Below are 24,855 nucleotides of genomic sequence, written 5' to 3'. Positions count from 1 at the left end.
AACTTACAGACGGAGGGTAAGTATTTTTGATATAATTTCAGTGCCTTTTCACATGTGTGTTTGGTTACACGGTATCTTCATTTACCGCTCGGGCATTGTAATTGTATAAAGAGCAGAATGACCATGCCATCTGAAATGGAGCTTTAGAATCTTATTATTATGTCTTAAGCCAAGAATTTTGAAGATGTTCAAGGATTGGTTGTCAAACCATAACGAGTTGTCAAATCGCCGTTTTGACTTATCGTCGGCCAGCACCAATACGGCTTTATTCTATCATAGAAAAGAGTTTACATATCAATACTAACCGACATCACAAACCAGGCTGCCCGGCTCCAGCTCGGACAGAAAGGCTTGCACGCCAGGCGCGGGCGCTCGCGAGCTCTCGTCGCCATCGTCTCCCGCTTGTTCGTACACGTCGTGAACATACGCCCGCTCCAGCGCAGCGCCGCGCGCCGCGGACTCGCCCGCCCCCTCCGCGACCGCGCCCGCGCCATCCGCCATCACCGTACCGCCATTGCACCGCGCTGAAATTTAAATTTTGATTATTTAGTATATTTTGAATTCACTCCAGTTTCAGAGGTTCCCTAATTCTAAGGTAGGGTTTCCGAGGTAAGGTTTCCCACTAGATGGACAACGATTGCTGCTTAGGTAGCAGCTGTCATGTCGTCTAGTAACGTGTGCAGCACCACCAACTAATCCCGAGATTTCAGCAAACGAAATAGTGTTCTTATTTCGATTTAAGCTGAGCAGAGGCGGCTGTTACTTAGCCATAAGCTCAACATACTGTACTTAAGTACTAAAGTATTATTTTGATAAGGACAAGAACGACCGTCGATAAATTGCCGATCGTTTATCAATTTGTTGATCGCAACGACGTCACACATTTTGACTACGTCAAAGCACTAAATACTTCTAAACTATGACGTTGTTACTGCATTTTTTATTGGTTACTGGTGACTCAAAGTTTTGTATTGATTCTCTTGTCTAATTTTATACGGCACGGTTAGCGTGGGTGACACCGCTGTCGTCATCTGATCATGATTTTTTAATGGAATCAATATTAGTGTTGCAATGGCTCCAATCGATACTGCTGAGTTGACTTCGCATGCAACTTATAATATAATCGGTGATGTAATTGTCTTAGCAACTGAAAGTAGACGTCATTCTATTCTGACGCAGTGCCCATTGCTGTTTTCCCATATTTTTACTTATTAGACAGCTGTTGTTAAGGGTTCTTTCGGTGGCCGTGTGGACTACAAATGTAGATACCGTTGCGGCATCGCAACTGCACCGGAATAAAACGTACAATTTGAAAGGACCCTTAGTCCTACCTTTTATGGGCAGCAGTTTGGATTTGTTCGGTTTCAGGCTTTTGAAATTTAATTTGATGGCAAAAATCACTGAAAATCACGACGGAATTCATCATGAATATGTTGACGCAAACTATTCACTAAAATATCCCTAACCATCCTTTACTTATTCGATACTGTTTTGAATTCGTTTGTCACCTCCTGACCGCTCCTATAATTGAGCGGATGGAGTTAATAACTCCGCCATTATAAACAAAAGCAATGTGTAATTGTGTTCATCACGTGTAGCGCGACCCGATGACCTGACCTCCCTCCCTTTTATCCCGGGGTAGGGCTGCCTCCCGCGGACATTTTCCCACTCCCAGATTGGGACTTAACGATTTTCCCGAAATATTTTTGGCCTATCCACATGTAATGATTGATATTTGCGTAGGATTATATTAGCATACACGTGTCTGATATTATAATAATAGGTACTTAAGTGCTATAATTAGGAAAACAATAAGGAGTTGTAGTACCTATTCTTAAATGATAATAACCTTTCTTAAATGAGAGTATCATGTTACCTAGGTCTAAGATATGTTAGAAGAAAAGGTAACAAATATACTGAAATTTCAAAAGTTGAGATAGGGTAGGAGCATGATGTTCTTGTCTATCTATGACTAGATAGAGCGACAACCGATTATTTTTATATAATGGCAGCTACGGATGGACGAAGCAGCCCTGGGCGTTGTTCCACGTTCCCGCCCCAGCACCTATCGGACTTTTAACCCCATAAATCGCAACAGTTCTCCGTGACTACGGTCCTTCCGTGTTCCCCTAAATTGAACGCCACTTTTTGCCCTCAAGATTCTCAGCGAATTCTCCGAGAGAATTTTCCAATGGCAATTTCGTGAATTCGATATTGCCATTATATAAATACTTATCATTGGATGCAGACTATAGATTGTGTTGTTTTTTTAGCGTTCCTTTAAATCTCGGTAGATTTTTTGCAGAATTTTAATGTGATTTGTTAAATCTGTGTTTGTAATTTATGTGATAAGTAACTTGATGGTATAAGTGGTAAATATCAGTACTATATAACTCTATTATATATTTTTCTAGTGCCTTTTTTGTCTGACACTATGAAGACCTTATAAATGAAGAAAATGAAATGAAAATAAAATGAAAAAAAAAAATGCAGAAATATAAAATAGGTAACTAACTGTAAAAAGCTTGGATGACATCGATCAACTTTAAAGATATTGATGTACCATTGTACCTATTTATAAAACAACCAATACCTTCCTTCACTCCAAGTATCGTCAAACAATATCCAAATACGTATTTTATTGGCCGTAACATCAGCGCTGGTCGTTAGTAAACAAAGAATCAAATAAAATATGTGACGCATGTGTTCCGCGGCCGCTGCCGAAGCATTTTATTAACAAAGTTTAGGAATCAGCTGAATGCTATGTTGGAAGAAGGGCTTCCTTCTTGTGGCGAAGGGACCTTTAAAATAAAAGGATAGCACTTGTTCGTTCTATAAGGAAATGTTTTTATTGCGATTTCATTCTGAGATTTGTGATTAATCAATAATTTTTAGTTATTTTAACAAAAAGTTGGTTAATTAATCTCCAATTCAGATTGGAGAATATAAAAAAATCTGAAGCTATAGAACGATTATATCCACATAGAATTTAGGATGGGTGGAGAGAAGCTAGGCTTTAAAAATGCAGTTTGAACGTAAAGTAAAATACTAAAAGTCAAGGCGGTTTATAAAGTTAAAACCATGAATTGACAACATAATTTTATCGACACCTTAATCTAATTCATAAGCAACAGCGCAGCCAATCTCTCACATTAAACAAACGATTCTCACAGGACTAATTTAACATAGTTTTCTATCATAACACGTTTATAAAGTAATCGAATAGCCGGGGAGGGCGCGTGCTGGTTGCTTAGCAACGCATCTGGGACATAAACCGGGTCGGCGGGAAACCTTCAACCCTCCCCGGGTGGCCGCCTGAATGCACCGATCCCGTACGAACGGGTCATGTCGGGAACGCTTTTCTGTTAGGATTTCAAATTTTAAACTTGGAATTGTTTTAGAATTTCGTGCGTTTATCAGCTGTAGGTAATTTAGGTCGGTTTTGTTCAATTGTTTTTTTTTTGTGTATGCTTGATTTGTGGATGCAATGTTACGAGTATTTCTGCTTCTGTAGAAAAAAAACCATGTTGAAGTACATTTTGAAAACTGTTCTTCTACTAGTTTCCACCGGTGGTTTCACCCCCTTCTTGAAGGGCTACTTTAGCACTCGGATAAAAATAGTATATGTAAAATTAAAAATAGTGTAATAAAAATGATTCCGTAGTTTTATAAACACACATACATTCATCCATACCAACTGTCTCATAATATTAGTAGAATGACAATGATCACATCAATATAATCCATTGTTAAACGTCCGTCTTGAATGAACGCAAACGGTATGAAAGCTTCCTATTTCTTAAAGACATACATATTTGCATACCAGGCTGTTTCCGAACAAATATTTAGTATAAAATCCCATGCTATACAAAGTATAACATCGTTGGCTGTAAACCCGGGTGGGGTCGCAATGCGGTTGCCTATCGGATAACTATTTGTGGCCTCTCGCCTTTCCATCAACATCATTCGAAACGGATTAGTCTTCAAAAGGCATTTATTGATTTCTCTTGCAGCCCGCGGCGAAGCGCTAATCGATTGACAGCTCGTTTGATCACTGGGATTTTTTAAATGTTTTGTGGTCACTTTTTTATTTAGACTATTTTTTACCCGACTTTAGCTGTCGGTCTGTTTGTTGGAAAACAAATTGGAAATCAAAGCCTATTGCAGGTACTATTGACACAGGTATTTGGTCTACTTATACGATAATTTCTAAATCAGAAGACAGTAATTTAGCATAACTATAAATTTGGTCTAGTGGGCCCACTATTCGTACGTTATCGATACGTTCTCTCGACGACCTCTATAGACTAAAGGTACACGCATGCTTTTAAAATACAAAAGCTATGGTGTCCGAATGCTTTGTTATATCACGGTAATGAATGGTTTAAATCCATAGAAATCGATTGCCATGGCCGTAACTGCTGACAAATTCAGTATAAGGTTACTTTTATTTATATCCATCACGTGGAACTATCGGATGAACCAAAATTAAGAAGTTAAGTGAAAGATTTTATTTATAAAGATCTTTTACATTTTCAGTGTAATATGGAATTTATGTATATGTATAATTCAATGTAGGTATGTGGTATATGTAATAGGGTAGGGCGGGCATTGGAGCAGTACTGAAGATCAGGCGAGACAGTCCTCCGGCTCTCGTTTAGACTCCTGACCGGATGACTCTTTGGATGCAGTGAGTACCACGATCTTAGACGGAACGTCTGGCTATAAGTATATGTACCTTTATGAGCACGACATAAAAATGGCTGTAGAGAAACAGAATCTTACGTTAATACTTGGACCAATTTGACCCCAAAACTTAGGAGTATACTTTCTTCAAATGCAAGATACCAGGCGCTCAGAAACAGTAGGAGATATAAATATTAAAATGTTAAATTAAAACCTCGTTTGTGCATCGTTCGGGGCGGGTCGACGGCCGCGCGACCTACTTGCAGCCGAAGCCGCGTGTTGCAGACACCCACCATGAAATATGGACGGAATCTGATACTGTTAGAATGTTCCCATTTGAATAATATGGAAATAGTTATCCCATTTTCTTAACGGTCGAGTAATAAACATTTTTGTGTAGCTACCTCTCTACTGATAGGAATATCTTTAATGATTTGTTTTACTGACTTACCCCCGCACTCAGAGACATTTACTTAACTCACTCCAGTGACAGATTCTCATAGAAATTCTACACTAAGGAACGGCTTAAGTAACCATTAAATGATTCTGAGTGTGTCCATTACTGACTTAAAACTTCTAGAAAATTATCATAAAGCTATTACTGGACAAATTAACTTAGCCATGTATGCATACGAAACTTATTCAGCAAGCATTTGTAATCCACATCTTAAAGAGAAAAAAAAACAATTGAATCCCCATTTCTTTCATCAGAAACATAAGCTCCCCTAAAGCTGTAACCACCTCTAACGTTTTGGCACCGTATGCAGAATTTCCTCCCCAGCAGAGTTGTGTGCCATAAGGATGCAGTTATTGTACACACTTTACATATGTGCAGCGGGTCTGTAAAGTAATTTAAACTTCGCCTAAGTCAGTGTTCCTTCCTAAGCTATGTGACGCCTGAATTCTGTGATCAAGATTGGCTTGTGCCAGAAAACTGATAAAGATTTAGGGGCTTCCTAAAATTATGAGTCAGATTAAAAAAGAACGGTATCTATGTTATGGACCAATTGATAAATTGGGAAGTATACATAATGCCCGGTCATTATGAAAAATGCCCAATATGAGAGTGCAATTTGATAATAATTATTCAAATAATCAAATTGACCGGGCACTATACATATTGCCCGTGACCTTTTGGGCAAAGTAATACAAACATATTTAATTTCACTTTTTTAACATAACACATCCCATATTAATTGACCCAGCATGGAAGTAAGCATGCAACATGCAGCAAGCATCGCTTCTGTCACGGCTCCGGCGCTGCGGGGCTCCGGCGGTCCCATGCGAGCTTATCGTCGCAGATGGTTTTCACGCTCACCACGAGCGTTTCTACCTGCGCCTCACCTCGCAGGCCGCCTCGCCCCTCCGCGCCTACGCGGTTTTGAATTGCACTCTAGGGGTAGGGCAGACAAGACTACGTGGAGTCGGTTTTGCAGCCATTCGTTTTCGTCACTAAGTTCAATTTTAAATACAATGTTTTGAATCCAAATTAAATTCGACCATAAAAAAACGAGCCAAGAAAAATGAGATAAAAAAAAACGAGGCCGAGTAAGTAAATCAGATGACAATTGCCCAATTAATAATTTTGTGGCTAGACTTGTAATTTTCCATTAAAATAGAACATATAATTTAAAACAATAATCATAAAATATGTAGCAAGTAACAGGATTTATTTATTAGAACAACTGCCACCCTCGCACCGCATAAAATATAGCTTTATTATCAAATTGCCCAACTATCATGTAGCAATATAATAATGCCCGTACAATGTGATAAATAATGAAGTTAAGATAGTTATTAATCACTTGGCCCAATAAAGCTAGACATTATGCATAATGCTCGGGCATTATAAATAATGCCCGAATTAATCACATGGTCCATAACATCTATATCTTATTTATCTAGAAATACAGTTGTTTTTCTTTCTTTTATCTGATTCTTTTACCTTTAATGCCTTTCCTGTTGTAAGGCCATTATTTCCAAATTCTCAATGGTTAGCGATGTGATTCAATCTTTGACCTGATCTCCTTTTCAGGTTATAATAGAGCCAAATTATTGGAGATATGTATGTCGGCTATCTTTGATTTGTATTAATTTCAATGTAGTTACGTTCGATTTAAGTAATCACCATTATTAAATATAGAACGAAAATAGTAGCGTTAAAAATTGTCGGTAACACTGGTTTTCTTTCACTTGCTAATCTCATAAAAAAATAAACAAATGAATAGGTACCTGTTATACATTGCTAAGTGCAGACGAAAATAACAGTCCCATTTCAAAGAATACAATCTGTATGACCGCGATATGGTGTTGACACGATACGACTGCACGTTTCGGCGAGTTCTTCGAATTCATAGTAACTTAGATACCAATATGTTCGAGTTTTTCAGTCAAAACCTCACCTTAACTGTATGTACTTAAGCAAATATAGAGAATTTAAACAAAAATACAACAATGTAATCAAAATACCTTCGAGCTATAATAGTAACATTTTTCTTCCACGCCATAATTTTACTAGGGCCTGTAAATTGTTCCGAGGTGGTAAACGTCGCTATTACGGCTGAAACTTTATAAGTTTACCATCAATCCATCACCGCGTAAGTGCACAGCAATTTTAATAATGTTCTTTTAAAGCCAACGAAATACTAAACGGTATTTAGGTGAAAATAATACTAATACATAATGGCACCCGACGTGGGCCACCTTCGCATTTGAAGAAAATTCGATACTTGAAAAGTGAAAAGATTTATTACTAAAATAAAAACAAATATTGTGTACTGATAAAATATGTTGAAGTTTTTATTCGATTCCAATACTTTCGAGCAACACTGTCGTTGCAAAAACTAAACAATAAAATGATTTTTCTTGGCAACTCCTGCAGCGTTTTGCAGATTCAAAGTTGAACGAACTGAGCTTGTCCCGGCCGACCAATGGGGGCGTTCGTACGCGCAATGCGACGACCTCATTGGACGGCGGTGCATTCAAAAGAGCTGCACATGTGACGTTTTTGGTACAACACCATATTATTTATTGTCTCACGTGTTTTAAATATCGTAGTTTTTTGCTACATTTTTAATAGTTTCAAGACTATTTATGAGTGTCTCAAACTGTGTGGTTATCGCGGTAGCTGCATGTTTAACTATCATGAGGACCGTGCACGGATATATTGTTAAGTTTGTTTTTAGTTTGTTACCCGAAGTGTGAAACGTGACCCTATTATATGTACATACTTCAAAGTCTATCTGTTCATCGGTCACCACGCTATCTCATTAACCCTGATAGTGAGACAGGTATTTTCACAACTAATGCATTTCTGTTGCCGCTATCACAACCATAAGTACTGGAAACTTGTAACAAAATAAATATTTGAGGGCTCCCATCGAACTTGGTCGATTTTGGTTATTATGTAGCTAAAAGCCTTGCAAAAATCAAAATCAAAATCAAAAGTCATTTATTCAAACTTGGCTGCAAAACAGCACTTTTCGAACGTCAAAAAATAAATTTACAAAAGACAGCCCCCAAAACGCCCACCCTTCACCACTTCCTATGTGTTTTTGCTGGGAAGAAGAAGTGGCGCAACAAACTCCCCAGCAACACATGTCTGTCTGTTAGGTTAGAAGAACCTTAAACATTGTTTGATATGTACATTTGTATACAATTTAATTTGTATATTACATTAGAGGACAATACAGTAAAATAATTTATACACCACATGCTAGCTAGCACTCACCCTACATACCTTTACTAACTCAAGCATTGAATATGTTTGATGAACAGAAAATTATAGCCTCCAATTATTTACACTTAATAGTATATCGGGGAGTGCCCACCTACATGTGCTATTCTTTTGTAAACTAGTAAATTAGTAAATTAGACCGCTCAGCCAGAACATATGTAAAATAAAAAGAGTTTACAAAAAAACAAAAAAAACTTATATATAGTCAGTAAGACGACCTGGCACCACAAGCAGCACCCGTTCACGAGCATAACGCGAGGATCAGCCATCGCCCCCCTCGCACATCTTTGAGGGAGGGAGGCAACCCGACCGCCGACGCTACCGCAAGCAGTGCCGTCTAAGGGAGCATGACGTACTCACTGCTACACAACTCAATATCAAGATTAAATTATCAGTTCCCGCTAAGTAGTATTTTTTACTAAAATCCAAAACAGAAAATTAATACAAAGAATGTATCTTGTCAATAATGTAAAAACATTAAAAAATAATAATTAAATAATAAATAAAAATAAAATAAATGTCATTGAGTCAAGAAATTGAATGGGAGAAATTTAAATTATCTAAATAATATAGCTAATATAGCTGTCTTGCGTTCATCATGGCGACCAACTATTTTTATCATTCAAATAATCATTGATGGTGTAATATGCCTTTTTTATAAGAACAGCCTTAATTTGTTCTTTGAATTTATTAAACGGCAGTTCTTGCATGTTTTAGAGCCTTCGATACTGGGTAAAATAAGCGGGAAACCTAAGGAATCATTTTTACAATAAACAAAATATTTGACTGAACCCAAAAATATGACGCATTTTACGTTTTCAAATGTAAAAAATGGAATTTGTTTGTGTAGTGTTATTTTTGTATCATGTCTGTACAGTAGACACAGCAGATTGTCATTAAATAGTCGTTTTGCAGTACATGTAAATCACTAGGCGTCGCCTATTTGGAAGCGGCCCAGAAATCTGAATAGCTTAAGTTTATGCAAGCCATACCTTACTATATTTAGGTCAATTTTACTTTGTTTCATATTATTGTTTATGCGCAAAACGGTCTTGTCTTACGATAAATATTTCGGTACCTACATCATTTGTTTTATGTTCTATTTTGTAATTTTCCACTTTATGGGCAGAAACTGACCTATTGATACTTAGAATCAAAATAGATAAGATGGGAGATAGTAGGCTGGAAGCCGACCCCAACATAGTTGGGAAAAAGGCTCGGAGGATGATGATCGTAGGCGTATGGGTTTATAAGTCTTTTTTAGGGTTCCGTACCTCAAAAGGAAAAAACGGAACCCTTATAGGATCACTTTGTTGTCCGTCTGTCTGTCTGTCTGTCTGTCTGTCTGTCTGTCAAGACCCCTTATCTCAAGAACGCGTGGACGTATTAAGCTGAAATTCACATGAAGTACTCAGGTCTATTGTCCCTTTAAGCTGTGAAAATATCAAACTTCTAAGCCAAGCCAGTCAAAAGATACAGCCGATTATGTCGATATTTTCAACAAATTTTCGACACTCGCAAAGGAATCAAAACCTACAGGATACTTCCCGTAAACTCAGAGTCTTGAAATTTGGCATGAAGCATTGTCATATAATGGAAATATAGGAAAAATTACGAAAATCTCATTTTTTTTGGTATATAATGTAAAAAAAAATATTTTAATAAAATGAAACTTACTACCTTATTTCTCACGAACGAATAAAGGTATCAAATTGAAATTTATACCAAATACCTAGGTCTATTGTCTCTTTAGGCAGTGAAAAAATCAAACTTCTAAGTTAACGCGATCAAAAGATACAGCAGTTATACCGACACCTTAGACGAATTTCCGTCACACGCTAGGGAATCAAAACCTACAAGGTACTTCCCGTGAACTCAGAATCTTGAAATTCGGCAAGAAGCAACGTTATATAGTACAGATAAAGGAAGAATTGCGAAAATGATAAATTTGAAGTTACATAAAATATTATCAAATCAAATCAAATATTTTCCTCATTTCAATGGGGAATTTAAACGACCAAGTTTGACGGATTTGAGAAATCATTTCTTTGTAGTAAAAGAGTATACTCGCCGTTTATTTCCATTGTCATCAGGTCAGGATCTGATGATGGAAATCCTGAGAAATCGAGGGCAACTACCAGAAATTGTAATAGGATTAAAACTTGATTCTCAGATGTATGTCTGGTGATACTATCAAACAGTGAAGGTTTAGAGCTTACTTGATGATGGAGACGTGAGAAAGTCGAGAGAACTCCTCAACGGTATGATTTAGTAACGTCGTGTTTGGGCTTATATTATTCGTATTGACGAGAACTTTTCACAAAAGTTAAAAATAAAAACTTTTTACAAAAAAAAACAACTTCTAAAAACAACAAGAAAACTGTTTATATCCATCGGTCTAGATCTCGGTGGTTAAATAAATATAGATGCATCCTTTAGACACCGACTTCTAGACCGATGCACCTAACATCTTTTTAATTTCTTTCTTGCTTTTGTTTTCTTGTTGCTTTTTTATATGTTTGAAGTTGGATTTGTTTGTAAAATGCTACAAAATAAAATAAAGCCGACTTTATAAAACAAAGAAAGGGACAGAATTACACTTTTGTCAAGGCTCTAGAAACATAAAGCCAGCAGCCCCGAATCCTACTCTCTAGCAGTCGTTGTTACAATTCGACAGATACAAGTCGTCCGGCAGTTTCGAAAAAAACCTGAAACTGGGGCTCGTTAGGTGATTAATCCCTCAAAAATAAAAGATCCCATTAGTACTGAATTCTCATCACCTAAAATAAAATAAGCTCCAACACAAGGTTACGTTATAAATTGTAAAGGAGTTCCCATAACTATATCTAATCTTTGCTATCGATCCCACAATGGCAGTCAAAACCTATCTATGTGGAAAGTTGCGGTTGGCGCGAGACTCACTTTTTATCTATACAGGATTTGTACGGAACCCTCGGTGCGCGAGTCCGACTCGCACTTGGCCGGTTTATTTCTTACAGCTCTTCGGTTTTCTGTAACTCCAGTGATTTTAAAACAAGGTACTACTGTAACAGGTCTTGTATTTTGATATGATAATACAATTAATACCACGGTAGCAATCAGCTACATCCTACAATGTGTATGGAAATGTAACGCAATGAACTCTCCTTTATGAAGTAAAACATCTAATAGAAGACGCGTATCTTTAATAAATTCGATTTTATGGTGATAAAAGGTCGTTCTTTGACTTGAGTATTAAATTGTAGCTTTCACATACGCGGTTACATCAAGGTTTTTTCCTTGGTCTTGCCTAAGATAAGGATTGTGTGGAAGGGATTTGAATATTCGTCTACTAGCCATCACATGTAATAAACATTAATAAGTTCTAATGACTGGTACCGAGCAGTCAATATGAGAGATATTTTTGTACTCTCGGTATCTTTCTAATCTATCTGTGTTATCAAGGAAAGTTATAACTTTCTTCAAATGCCCATAAATTCCAAAGGAAACCCTATAAGTGAGACACACGTGACTTAACATTACATTCTTTGAAATCGTTTCATGAAAAGCTCCTCAAAGCTTTAGGTGACGTACAATCTCTGTCAATTCAATGGTATTCACTATTCGAACAAAATAAATGGCCAATAAAATGTACACACTTGTGATAGAACACAAGAATTTGCGTACTAGGGCGAACAAATTCTCCAAGGACATAATCTCCAAGCATGAATGCAGCCGTCAGAAGACGTTCAATCCGTTTAGCGGCTGACAAGATTAGCCTCTCTCACACACCCACAACTCGTCTTATTGAGCTCAGAACTCGGTTATAAGTTTATTCGTTTATGCTGTGCCCCTATGTTCGTAACGACCCGTTTTACTTAGTAGTGGTTAGTTTTTATTTGAATGAACCTACAAAAAGTAGTGCTTGTTTAAATGCAATAAGGTCCCATTTTTTTAAACATTATTATCATAAAGATTTAATTGACCATCTGTGGCAATCGTTACGAGTAGTCAGAATCCAGTAATTCTGACAACCAGTCTTACCAAGCTAGCGCTCCTTGTAAAACACTGGTACACAGTTACATCTGGCTAGATTGGTAGCCGACCCCAGCATAGTTGGAAAATTTATAATATATGTATGTATTATTATTCCATTATGTTCTGTTATATTATCCCATTGATAAAATTGTGTATAATGGTGCATTTATATTTGCATCGTTATGAAATAGTAGTAAACAAAAAGTTCCAATAATTCTTAATAACCTAACTCTCCCTTATTCACTCCAGGAGCTCAAAAAAATGAATTTCGTTTGTAACCTCTACTTCAAAACTTTCAGCAAATGAGACTGTAAATAGTGTTCAGTTTATGTTAACACGAAAACGCGAGGGCTTGCCGCTTGCATCATAAAATGCAGGGAGCAAGCCTGGCCCGGCGTTATCTTGAAAGTAACGTCAAGATAAAAGGACGTAAAGACTCTTTGTGAAGCACCTCCGCATTTGACATTGAGCTTTTAAAATTTCGCACACTTCAAAGGAAAATTTTAAAAGCTTTCATGTCGGTGCATAGCGTTATTGTTTACAGGTAAAGGCTGGAAGGATGTAAGCCACTACTGTGCTTGTAAAAGGTTATTTATTTTCAGGCTCCTTTTTACTGTACATGTTAGCTGTTCAGGTAAAACGGAATAAATACAAAGTATTTATTTTCTATATGTGCCGAGAAATGTAATAGCCGTAGTACTTAACACAAATTATTTAGTCACAATAGTATTTATTCTGGGCGAAATAAAAGTCCCACGCTGGGCGCCAATAGAAACTGTTAAACTGTTTCGTCTCGCATTGTAAGGTATTTATAGCTACAATAAACAAAATGGTCCCCGGAAAAGAGGAAAACAAGCCGGGTTCCATAATAAATCCTTGTAGCATAAATATTGATGAGAGAGAGACCAACAACTATTAATTTTATTATTATGTCCTAAAGCAGATAAATGCTTTAGACAAATTGGTGATCGATTTATTGTTCTCGTACCATGTAAGTATTATTTAGGTATCTTCGAGGTGTTTTAAAGCGATTTAATTCGAGATTTTACTCTATTTGCCATTAGTTGAGTAGAGTAGTAGTTAGTAGCATTGCGAAAATACCGTGAAAAAGATTAAGATGACATTAAAACTGGTTTCAAATCCCATACTCTTAAATTTTCTCTCTGGTCACAAAGAAAACGAAAGCAAAAAATCCCTATAATTTAGGCATCAGGAAGAACAAGCATCTTAAACAACAATATAAAGATTATGTGCAAATGAACTGTAACAAGATTATGTTTGTGCCAAACGATAGTCGAAAGAAAGATAGCGATAAACCGAATGTATCACAGAGCAATTCAATTTCATCGGTCATTTGCTTGTGGCTGTTATGAGTGGCGATTGTCAAAGTTCCAACTGTGGCCGGAACTGGAACGCATTTGGCAACTAGACCGCGAAACTCGGACACGGAATCGAAATAATACATATCTCGCGTTCGCAGATTATATTTAATTGTACTAAGCTTTCGCTGAAATTTTAGTGTTGTGAAATTAAAAATCTTATTGTGTGTAATATTTTTGCATAGTCTTGCTGCTATGGATACCTAAATAATTATTACTGTTAACTGTAATGGAGTTATGCATATTGTTAGTGTTGGGTCAAGGAATAAAATTGATCTAGAATTTATGCGTAGGGAACATTTAGGAAGATTCTAACCTGACCTGATTGAGGCTGAACAATATACGACAGAGTGCTTAATTTGCAATATGTACATTTAACGGTAGATCTTGAAGTCATTTTGGCCATGGGACCATAGGAAGGAGTTTTTACTAGCAGATTTAATCCGGAGTCTAAATAAAGTCGTGTCAAGAACTAGGTTCCAAAAAAGAAAGCCACTCCCTCCTACTGCTTTAAATCTTTTAATTTCCCCAAACTTTTTGACACAACCTACTATTATATGCACTTGTACACACAACATCTACAATGGGCAAGTTCTTGCCGCATCTGGGCTAGCAGCGTGGTTGGCCGACCGCCCAACGATCGCCGACCCAATTACTATGTCGAGTTACGAGCCTCTACTTAGTCGGCTGCGGTGTACCTGATTATTTACTGCCGTTGAAACTTGTGGCATTGCTGTTTTGTTTACGCACGTTCTATTTGTAGAAGAACGTATCAAGATTAGGTGGGGATGGTATAGTTGTGACGTATAGTTTTATGGTGTCTTTTTATAGTTAATTTTAGACTTGCTTCTTGCTGGCGTCTTTGTGTAAAACTTTGTCACTTGAAGATGAATACTGATGATTAAAACCTCATGCTCACTTATTTTGAGTACTGTTATAAATAAGGTCATTATATTCATGTCTGTCAAACGTATGCTTACCAGCAGAAATGATTTGAAAGCCATCATTTGCCGGTCACCGTTGATCAATTGAAGTGTTGTAAATATTTTGAATTACAACAAGTTCAAAAAGTTAATTTTCTGCAAATTACATTAGTGCAGACAAAGCGTATACTAACAAAAACGTCCAATTGAGACATATAGAGTATTGGAATAACGTTTGTTTTGACATTCGGTCCACAGACGGCATAATTAGCAGTCGATGCTTTCATTGAAGGCTGTCATCATATAGTGACGTCATACACACTCACCCCGCTCCCCATACATAAAGGTCAAATATTGTAGGTACCTACGTAACAGACGCGTTTGAGCAAAACAAGTAGCTGATGGCACCAGTTTAAATATAACGTTATTTAGAAAAGGCTTCGATAAAAATATTTAATGTCAGTTAAGAACAACAAAAAGGACAGTTTCAGGAATAATGAAATTTTACCTATTTTTGAAAACTTGAATTAGTCCCACGGTGGGCGCCAATAAAGTTTTTAATTGCTTGTAAATAAAGGCAGCACGAAGTTCGATTTGGTTCAATGTATAGATAAATATATACAGAATAGGTAAATTGTTGAGACAGAGTCAATGTGGCGAGCCGGCGACATCGCGTATCATACGATGAATAACTGCAGGAATCACCCAAGGTCGGCTAAAATAAGGCTTTATTGCTAAATCTACACAACTATTCTGGGTTCGTTTTCAACAGAACATTTGATTACAGCGTTTCTTATATAATTTTACTTAGCTTTTTAGATTGTTACCTTTGACACTACCAATTTGATGACGTGTTTTGAATGTTGATATTGAAATAATTATAACGTCGCTTACTGCCTTGGACATTAAAAACCAAGTACTATCGATTTTTTTTAAATCAGTTCGAACATCCATGGTCACAAAATTGCAGTTCCATTAACACATTGCCATTTTAGCACGCCATCACATTGTGGGGCTAAGTGAAGATAATATATGATGTTGACTCACCTAAATATAATTATCTAGTGGTTGTGTCATTAATCTAACAGAGGCAGTGAAGGGCCCATTCACGAGTGCTCAGCTAGAGCCCGGGTTGTTGGCACTACTCCCAGACTACATGTCTACCGTCCAACTTTCCTCATTTGCACTACAGATGTAGAATGGAATATATCATAGATACTGGGATTTTGGCATGAATTGAGTTGAGGACAGTACGGGGTACTTCGGAGTTTGATGTTGGAAATTATGATTTTTATATATGTTTGGAAGTTGGATGGGAATAGCATATATTATGGTTTCTTTACAATTCAGTCATTTAATCAGGGCATTTTGTATTAAGAGATAAAAATATAGTTTAATATAGTTTAATGTAGTCCATTTGCTTACAACAACATACACTTTGATAAATAAATATAATAGTAATTTATGACGGCCAAATGGCGCCCAACCGGGACTTGAGAATAGCCAAAGTTAGGAGAAAAGAAGTGTGTTATTTAAATTGCAGTGTCTTGATATTAAATCAAACGCGAACAAGCAAGTAGAGTCCCCATAACAAAATAATCATCTTTTCTAAACATTTTAATAAGAGCTTTTTCCATCTGTTCTATTTTATTTTGTTTTTAGTAATAACAAAAAGGTAATTTTACAATAGTTTAGGAGCATCAACATCGTGACAGATGGTTCAGTTAACTCCATTTACAGTAAAAAGCTCATCATCAGCTACTTAAACAAATTGTTCCCAATTTGACCACCCCTGTTAAACATTGACAGTTCCTGTCAGAGCATTAATAATACAGTGTGTTGAGTACATGTCAAGCGAATTGATGAAGTGTGCAATAAAAACTATGGAACTGATAAAATTGCTGTATAACCTGTATCTAAGTGGGTCAATAGATATAGGTACCTATGTATACAGATAGTAACAGAAGGGTCAGTTTTTAAATCATTGTTATGTAGAAGGTGATAAATTATATATATATATATATATATACAATATTAGAGTGACCGTTTAAGCGAAGTCACTCTAATATATATATATATATATAAACTCTTTTGCAAAAAAAGCGGGCACCTGTGCGAAATCTTAGTTTTAAGGACTTTACGTGTATTTCAAAAGGTTTTGATGATTGTAGTATGTTTCTACCGTCAAAAGAGTTAGCCGAGCATGCGTGAGAGTGTATTCTAAATTTGAATTTTGTACAATTGCTAAGAAATTGGTTAAACCTTGTTTTGGACTAATTGCTGACAGAAAGTTCGTCGGTGTTTCGAAAAGTTTTTGAAGTGATTTTCAGGAGAATGATAATGCAGTTTTAATTAATGATTAATGTACTTTTTTGTTAGATCAAAACATTTTTGAAAAACTATGCGTATTTGTTAAAATTTTCACCTGCTCTAAATGGGCTATACTGATGGTTGATGGCAATGTTAAGAGTTTCGGTATTTTAGTGTAAAGCGTTCTATTGTTTAGATATTGTACCCACGTGTTTTAAAATATCGCTTTTTCATAATTAAACACTATTTAGAAGAGTATCAGTACCTTTGGCTGCGACAAAACCAATTTAAAGTAAGCAGTGCCGATCACAACTCGTCTCCTATCGGACTTTGACATTAAAAAAATACAAAATTTTTAGATAAATGTTAAAATTAACCACATGAAAAATGATGAGGAGGGTTAAAGCTATCTGAAAAGTCAAATTATTGCCGCGTTGAAGGTCTCGATAACTCCATAGGTATCGGGTTACTAAACGACGATTTAGCTGAAAGGGAGTCAAGAATTCAAAATTATTGGCCAAACGTATGTTTCTTAAGAAATGAGCAGATAGCCAATTATTGTTATGATTTAAGCAGGAAAGTGCTGTAGATGCCAGAAAATGTCATTGTAGTCAAGTTTATTTAATAAAATGTCCATGGGATGAAAACACGCTATTTGAACGCTCAGACTCATAGATCTTCAGTGGTCTACGGAGTTTCCCAAGAGACGAGGTTGTTTAAAAATCAGTGATTACGAGACCTTAAGACCTCGTGCTCACAGTCTATGCGCTATTTTCTGTATTTTGTAGAATTTCAAGACTTTTAAAAATGTTAAAGTCCGATAGGAGACGAGTTGTGATCGGCACTGCTTACTTTAAATTGGTTTTGTCGCAGCCAAAGGTACTGATACTCTTCTAAATAGTGTTTAATTATGAAAAAGCGATATTTTAAAACACGTGGGTACAATATCTAAACAATAGAACGCTTTACACTAAAATACCGAAACTCTTAACATTGCCATCAACCATCAGTATAGCCCATTTAGAGCAGGTGAAAATTTTAACAAATACGCATCGTTTTTCAAAAATGTTTTGATCTAACAAAAAAGTACATTAATCATTAATTAAAGCTGCATTATCATTTTCCTGAAAATCACTTCAAAAACTTTTCGAAACACCGACGAACTTTCTGTCAGCAATTAGTCCAAAACAAGGTTTAACCAATTTCTTGGCAATTGTACAAAATTCAAATTTAGAATACACTCTCACGCATGCTCGGCTAACTCTTTTGACGGTAGAAACATACTACAATCATCAAAACCTTTTGAAATACACGTAAAGTCCATAAAACTAAGATTTCGGAAAGGTGCCCGTTTTTTTTGCAAAAGAGTGTATATGTATACGTATACCGTTTAAGCGAAGTCACTCTGATATTGTTCTTAACGTGATGTGACAATGTAAGCTACAGTCAACTAAAAATACACTCTTAAATGCTCAAGAAATCTATAAAATTCCCAAAGAACGAAGTCAATGTACTTAAACAAGAACCTGTATTTGACCTAAATACATGTGCTACATTGTGTAGTAAAAAGATAAAAGCTATACATAAAAGGAGATAAAAATAATCGTATAAAAATAGTCTTGTCATTTTCGTATAAGAATAGATTATAGCGTCATCAGATATTTTTAAGGCTTATTTAACAATTTATTTTTATATGAGGAGTTTACGTCATCACCTGCTTAGCTTTTGCCATCAATGTTGGGATCGGCTTCTAGTGTTGATAGATCCCAGTGAGAAACAGAGATACATTGAGTGATCTCCTTAACCGAGTTACTATATAGGCTATGATCTGCCTAGCCTACAAAGTTACTAGAGCAACACGATACTCCTTGATAAAACTGGTTATTTTTTACTAAAGCAGTGCTTAAGTACCTGGTCTATACTCTTAGAATCATGTTCCAGGGAGAGTACCCCTGTCATTAACCAGGCATCAGACTTGGAACTTGTAATGCAAAATTGATAATAATAAGTTTGATCGACCCAGGTTCTATTGAGAGTGATAAAGAGGAAGAGGTATTGATTGTTGAATATGCATGAAACAGGTCAGCTTCTGGCTGACTCTCTCTATATTAATATCATCATCTCCCGAGCCTTTTCCCAACTACGTTGGGGTCGGCTTCCAGCCTAACCGGATGCGGCTGAGTACCAGTGTTTTACAAGGAGTGACTGCCTATCTGACCTCCTTAACCTAGTTACCCGGGCAACCCGATACACCTTGGTTAGACTGGTGTCAGACTTACTGGCTTCTGACTATCCCTAACGACTGCCAAGGACGTTCAATGACAATTCTTTGAATACTAATATTTTGTAAACAAATTTACACGTACCTTTATCATATTGTGTAGACAGTTCGCAAGTTGTCTGAGAGTCCAGTCATAGCGGGCGGCGCACGCGTCGATATTGCCCGCTCATTTTGAATGCGGTCCCCTGATTGGCTGCCTCAAATCTCCCACACTTTACTCCAACCAATCACGAGACTATTTAATTTTCATTGTATTGTTAATTTTGAATATGGAACGATTTCGAATGTCACTACAGGGTATCCACAAAATGGACGCTATTTGGGAGTTTGGGAGACTTTCTCACATTTCTGTTTTCTGCGATGTGTACCTGAAACAAACCATAATAATGTTGTTAGTTTTTGTTAAAGACTGTCGGCCGATTCCAATATTCTGTCTATCTGTTGATTTCCTTACTAGAGATAGATTTTTGACACTACCTTCTTACAAGTTATGTCTTACATACATAAGTATGTAAGGAAATCAACAAATAGGTTATTGACATCTACCATTAATCATTGGATAACCTATTCATCTAGTCGGCAATTTCTCAAACATCTTTGGCTTTTAGTCGCAGGCGTAGGGTACAGTTTAAAAGAGTGCCCGAGTTGATATGACATTTACCAACCATATAGGATAACATGAAAGAGATTTTCTGGCTCAAAATAAATGAAGTGGGTACTAGGGTAGGGCTATTGATTAAATACTGTTAGCCCTATAGACAAGTTTCACCAAGGGGACTATTTAAGAGGACTAATAGAACCAAACAAGTTAATTGTCTATGTGGCTTTTCTGAAGGTTTTTTAACCATTATAGCTTATCCAGTTATAAACAGCTGCAAATGGTCATTATGTTGTTTATAAACATACCTATACAAACTTCAATCAAGAAATTATATTTCAATTATGTTGGTGGAAACTATAAAAATTCTGATCAACCTGATTATCAAAATAAATAAAAATTAAATTTTATAATCGAAATTGACATTTCACGGTTAAACCTACGGTACCTACAAGTATACCTATGGAAGGTATTTAGGATAAAAATAATCTGTCATTAGAAAAGGGAGATTGATTTTAAATGAATTTACACAAACAAGCCCAACAAACCCAGAAATTTGGTAGTTTATGCAAAATTATTACTAAGAAATAAAAAAGCGACGATCTCGGAAAATTATGATGATGATGATGAAGTTGTGCAATTAAGATACAAAACTAATATACACAATATATTTTACATGAATATGAATGTTTGCCTGTTCAAGAGCCGCCCTGTAAACAAGACGCTTCAAAATTGTCCTTCATTACAACTCCTACTAACTAAAGGCCAGCAATAAACAATGTAAATTACAGGAGAAAATATAATAACCTTATAACCTAAATGCATTATTCGACATTGCGATACTGTTTCATGTGATTTCGCACAAGGTTGCAATATCGATTGAAGAATGGGCTGTTTGTTACTTACAACCCTCAATAACAACCTCCAACGCGACACCTTCAACTATTTACCAAACCAAACAAAAATTGCATCGTATAATCGATGAACCGAATCCAACCCGAAAATAGCTCTCATTCAACAATCGATACCTAAAAATACCCCGAAAATAACGTCACTGTTGTTCCCAAGATGTCAAACAGAGAAGCTATCTCTCATTCTTATCTATCGATAGACACAATATAGGTTCGAGATAGTCGTCAGTCGGATCTAAAAATAATAGTTGACAAGGAGCGGGTCGGTGTTGTTGGCGAGATAGTGGTGTGGAGCGTTATCAAACAGACATTAGGAGCGGAGGTCCCACGTCATCGTCATTCATCCGCTTCGATCGCACGCGCGCCCACGCTCACCACACCCGCGGCTCCAGCGCGCCACCACCGACCCAGACTTCACCACCAAGCCTAACCACGACGTCGCCCTACACTCTCACACAGCCGTCCACCATCTTAAATTCATTCACAAAAATCGCTATGCCACAGCTCCTATTTGTTTACCGTTTTACGCCTCTCTGAGCACACTCTCGCACTAAAATTGAACACAGCTACCTTCTCCGGGACAGGATGTTTGGTTTCACACTCGTTTTCTTGTTGTGGATTCGTTTTTAGCTCGTTTTTTGTTGGCAATACGGTCGTTTGGTTACGTACGGGGTCATTACGTCGGGACGTCGCGGCGGACAGTATGCAACTGAAGAATGGTGGCAGGACTGCGGACGGCCGCGGGACGCGCATGCGCCCTGCTGCCCGCCAAAATACACCTACGCGCATGTATGCCTTATGTAGGCTGTGGTTCTCTTTCAAAAGTTGCACAGATTATATTACATCTTTACTGTCATACGAACAGTTGAATGTTTTATTGTTTTTGTTTATTACTGAATAAAACAGCCGATTACTTTTATCCAGTTGAATTTCACTAACGCGAGACTGGCTACGTAGCTTCGTACTCTTTTTGCGCTACGGACGGCTACGGCGTAGCAATGTAATGAATTTAGGTTTTCACTAACATTTTTCTTTAGCAATATAGAGTTAATAGTTACTTGTGGTACTTACAATAAACATATTTTGGTATGAGCATCTAAACATTGCAAACATCATGGAATATAACCACCTCAAACAATTGTAACAGAATATGTAGTAATTTTTTCAATATTTTAAAATTTTTGAGCTACTAATTTTTTGACAATATGACACATACCTATATAAAATTACGAATCCATTACAATAGAATCATATAATTAGCTCTATATTAACACGCTTCAGCTGTTTTGTTCCCAAAACAATGCGATGTTTTCAGTTCTATTTTTAGAACTGTCATAGTTCGTAGGCACTTTCTCTTTTGCAAGCCTTGTTTGTATTAGGTTCATATGGAACTATAATTACTATATTAAAAAAGTATACTTAAACGTATCATTTTCGTCATATTGATGATTGGAATGAGTACGATCAAAATTATTGTATTTTGGGTTTATTTTCGCAAGTGACCAATTTTCAGTTATCTCTCCTGAAACTGTTCTAATAAATACGCAACTACGATAGAGATGATTATTTGCTGGTCAACAAGAAATATACTATCTTTCAGGTTTGACCAGAGGCGCACCGATTAATCTATATACTACTAGTAGGTTAGTATTACTACGAGTATAAGTAATCTATTATTGTTATAACAAAATTTGAAAAATTTAAGCATTGATTTTATCTAATATGTCACTGTTGCAATTCTAAATGTACCCTGAGTAACATAGGTTATTTTGTACGATATGCAGAACATCTATGTTTGGCATCAATTTCACGAATAAATTAGCTCATTTCAATTTTAGGTCAAACTGAAAATTGTTGTGATAAATAATTGAATTGTCAGTTTTATTTCAGACTCTGTTAATATAACCCTAATGCTGGTTCGCTGTTCCGACCTTTAGAACAAATTGTAAAAAGGTCACCTTTTAGCATATCCCTCCTATTCTATTAGGAGACAATTTTGTGAGTTATTTAAGGCTAACATTTATAATTTGCTTGTTGTTTGCCGCAGTTTTAATGCTATAAACATCATCAAGATTCATCCTCATACCTTTTACTTCAATCAGTACATAGGTACAATACTTTCCCCTGCATTCGTAACTGAATTTAAAATGAAAACTTAATACATTCAAATTTTGTAATGTTACATAGGATTTCCGCTGAAACTGAAACCATTCCTGTCCGCGATGCAAAACGCAATAGTTAAGCAATCCCCATGTAACATATGATTCATGGGACATTAGATTAGTCAGCTCTGAAAGTGAAGCAAATTCATCAGCGAATGAATCATTTTATGTAATTTTCAAGAATTGGTGTAATTACTTGATTTTCTCGAAACTAGTGATGTAGTGGAAAATATATGACGTTTTATTAGTATTTAATTAAATGGTGTTTAGAAAAACTATTACAAATAATACTAAATATTTTTATAATAAAAATGTTATGAAACTTTAAAACAATTGTATTGTCAGTAAAAAATATTAGATTCAAGTTGCAATTTTATTCTACCGTCACAAAGAAATCGAATCTCTTGCAAACAAACATGTTTTCGCCTTAAACATATTTATTGAAAAAAAAAAAATCTTCTCACAAAATCTATAACGTGCTAGATACGACAATGCGCCTTCAGAATGCAATGCTCCCACGCTCAGCTTGAATGCAATGACGCTTCTTGCATATTGTCATGTCTATGTATTGATGCGATGCTCACTTTGAACTCGGTGCTCAGATGAACGGGTATAAAAGGACATTTTTTTCTTAAGGTGAATACTTCGACTGGGAATGGGAAATTCAATTATAAAATGTTTTTTGATGTTTTACCCAAGTTAACTTTTCTTGTAAGTATTACTAACTGGTTTATGAATGCAGTGAACTTATATGAGGCGTGAACTTATCAATCGAGGTAGTATACATTGGAAGAACAGGCAAACCAGATATTAAGTCTGTGGAAATGAGGAACTTGCTCTTCTTGGACTTATTTTTTGAACAATCTTAGCAAAAATGATTTCAACTAAGTAGTGCATTTCACGTGCGTCAGTACGTTAAACTGTAGGTCCCTTTTGTCATTGAACATTAGTCAGAAGCCAGTAAAGTCTGACACTAGTCTAACCAAGGGGTATTGGGGTCTCCCGGGTTGAGGAGGCAATCACTCCTTGTAAAACTCTGGAACTCAGCTGCATTCAGTTAGATTGGAAGCCGGCCCCAACATATGTAGTAGGGAAAAAAACCCCCGACCCAAAAACATTACGCAATTATTATGGCAAAAGGTTAAAAACGCTAAAGCCTGTAAAAAAGCAAAAAATAACTTTTAACACTACGTAAGTACCAACTAAAGCACGTCAGACTAAACTAAATTTTGTCGTGTCGGGGGACCGCTCTAATTATCTTATAAAGATTCGTGTTTTTTTATATACGAATGTTGTAATTAGGTAGGTAGCTATCATTTGATTTTTGAAGGTAAAAAGCGGTCCCCCGACACGTCAAAATTTAGTTTAGTCTGACATGCTTTAGTTGGTACTTACGTAGTGTTAAAAGTTATTTTTTGCTTTTTTACAGGCTTTAGCGTTTTTAACCTTTTGCCATAATAATTGCGTAATGTTTTTGGGTCGGGGGTTTTTTTAAATTTATAATTTAATTTTATTTCATGGTTTTTGAAGGAGCTCCTTAATTTTTACTACATTTAATTTATTTATTTTAAGATGGGGTCGCCATATGCGATCTCGGCCAAAGGAAGCTGTTTAACAATCCTCATGACAAACTGGCTCTGGGAGAATTGCACAGATTGAGAAACAATAAAGATTAACCTTTGGTGATTCTAGATTCTAGATGCGAGAAGCCGAAAATCGATCTCAGTGGCGTGCACTTGGAGAGGCCTATGTCCAGCAGTGGACTGCGATAGGCTGATGATGATGATGATGATTCTAGATTTTCAGCAAAAATATAAATCGGTTTATCCGTTTCATTCCGGCATTCCAGGGT

General features: G+C 36.4%; 1 protein-coding gene across 1 annotated transcript in view; it reads right to left on the bottom strand.

The window, feature by feature from the left end:
• The window catches only part of Fid (fire dancer), a 29,903-nt gene extending 8,357 nt beyond the window's left edge, over positions 1–21,546 (bottom strand). Inside the window, 3 exon segments of the mRNA XM_021335285.3 lie at positions 306–524; positions 19,418–19,700; positions 21,412–21,546. Of these exon segments, the coding sequence (XP_021190960.3) occupies positions 306–501 (196 nt within the window). The 5' untranslated portion in view covers positions 502–524; positions 19,418–19,700; positions 21,412–21,546.
• Between the last annotated feature and the right edge of the window lie 3,309 nt (positions 21,547–24,855).

Source organism: Helicoverpa armigera, chromosome 19 (assembly GCF_030705265.1).
Source record: "Helicoverpa armigera isolate CAAS_96S chromosome 19, ASM3070526v1, whole genome shotgun sequence".
Taxonomy (NCBI): domain Eukaryota; kingdom Metazoa; phylum Arthropoda; class Insecta; order Lepidoptera; family Noctuidae; genus Helicoverpa; species Helicoverpa armigera.
This window is presented reverse-complemented; position numbering and strand designations above follow the sequence as displayed.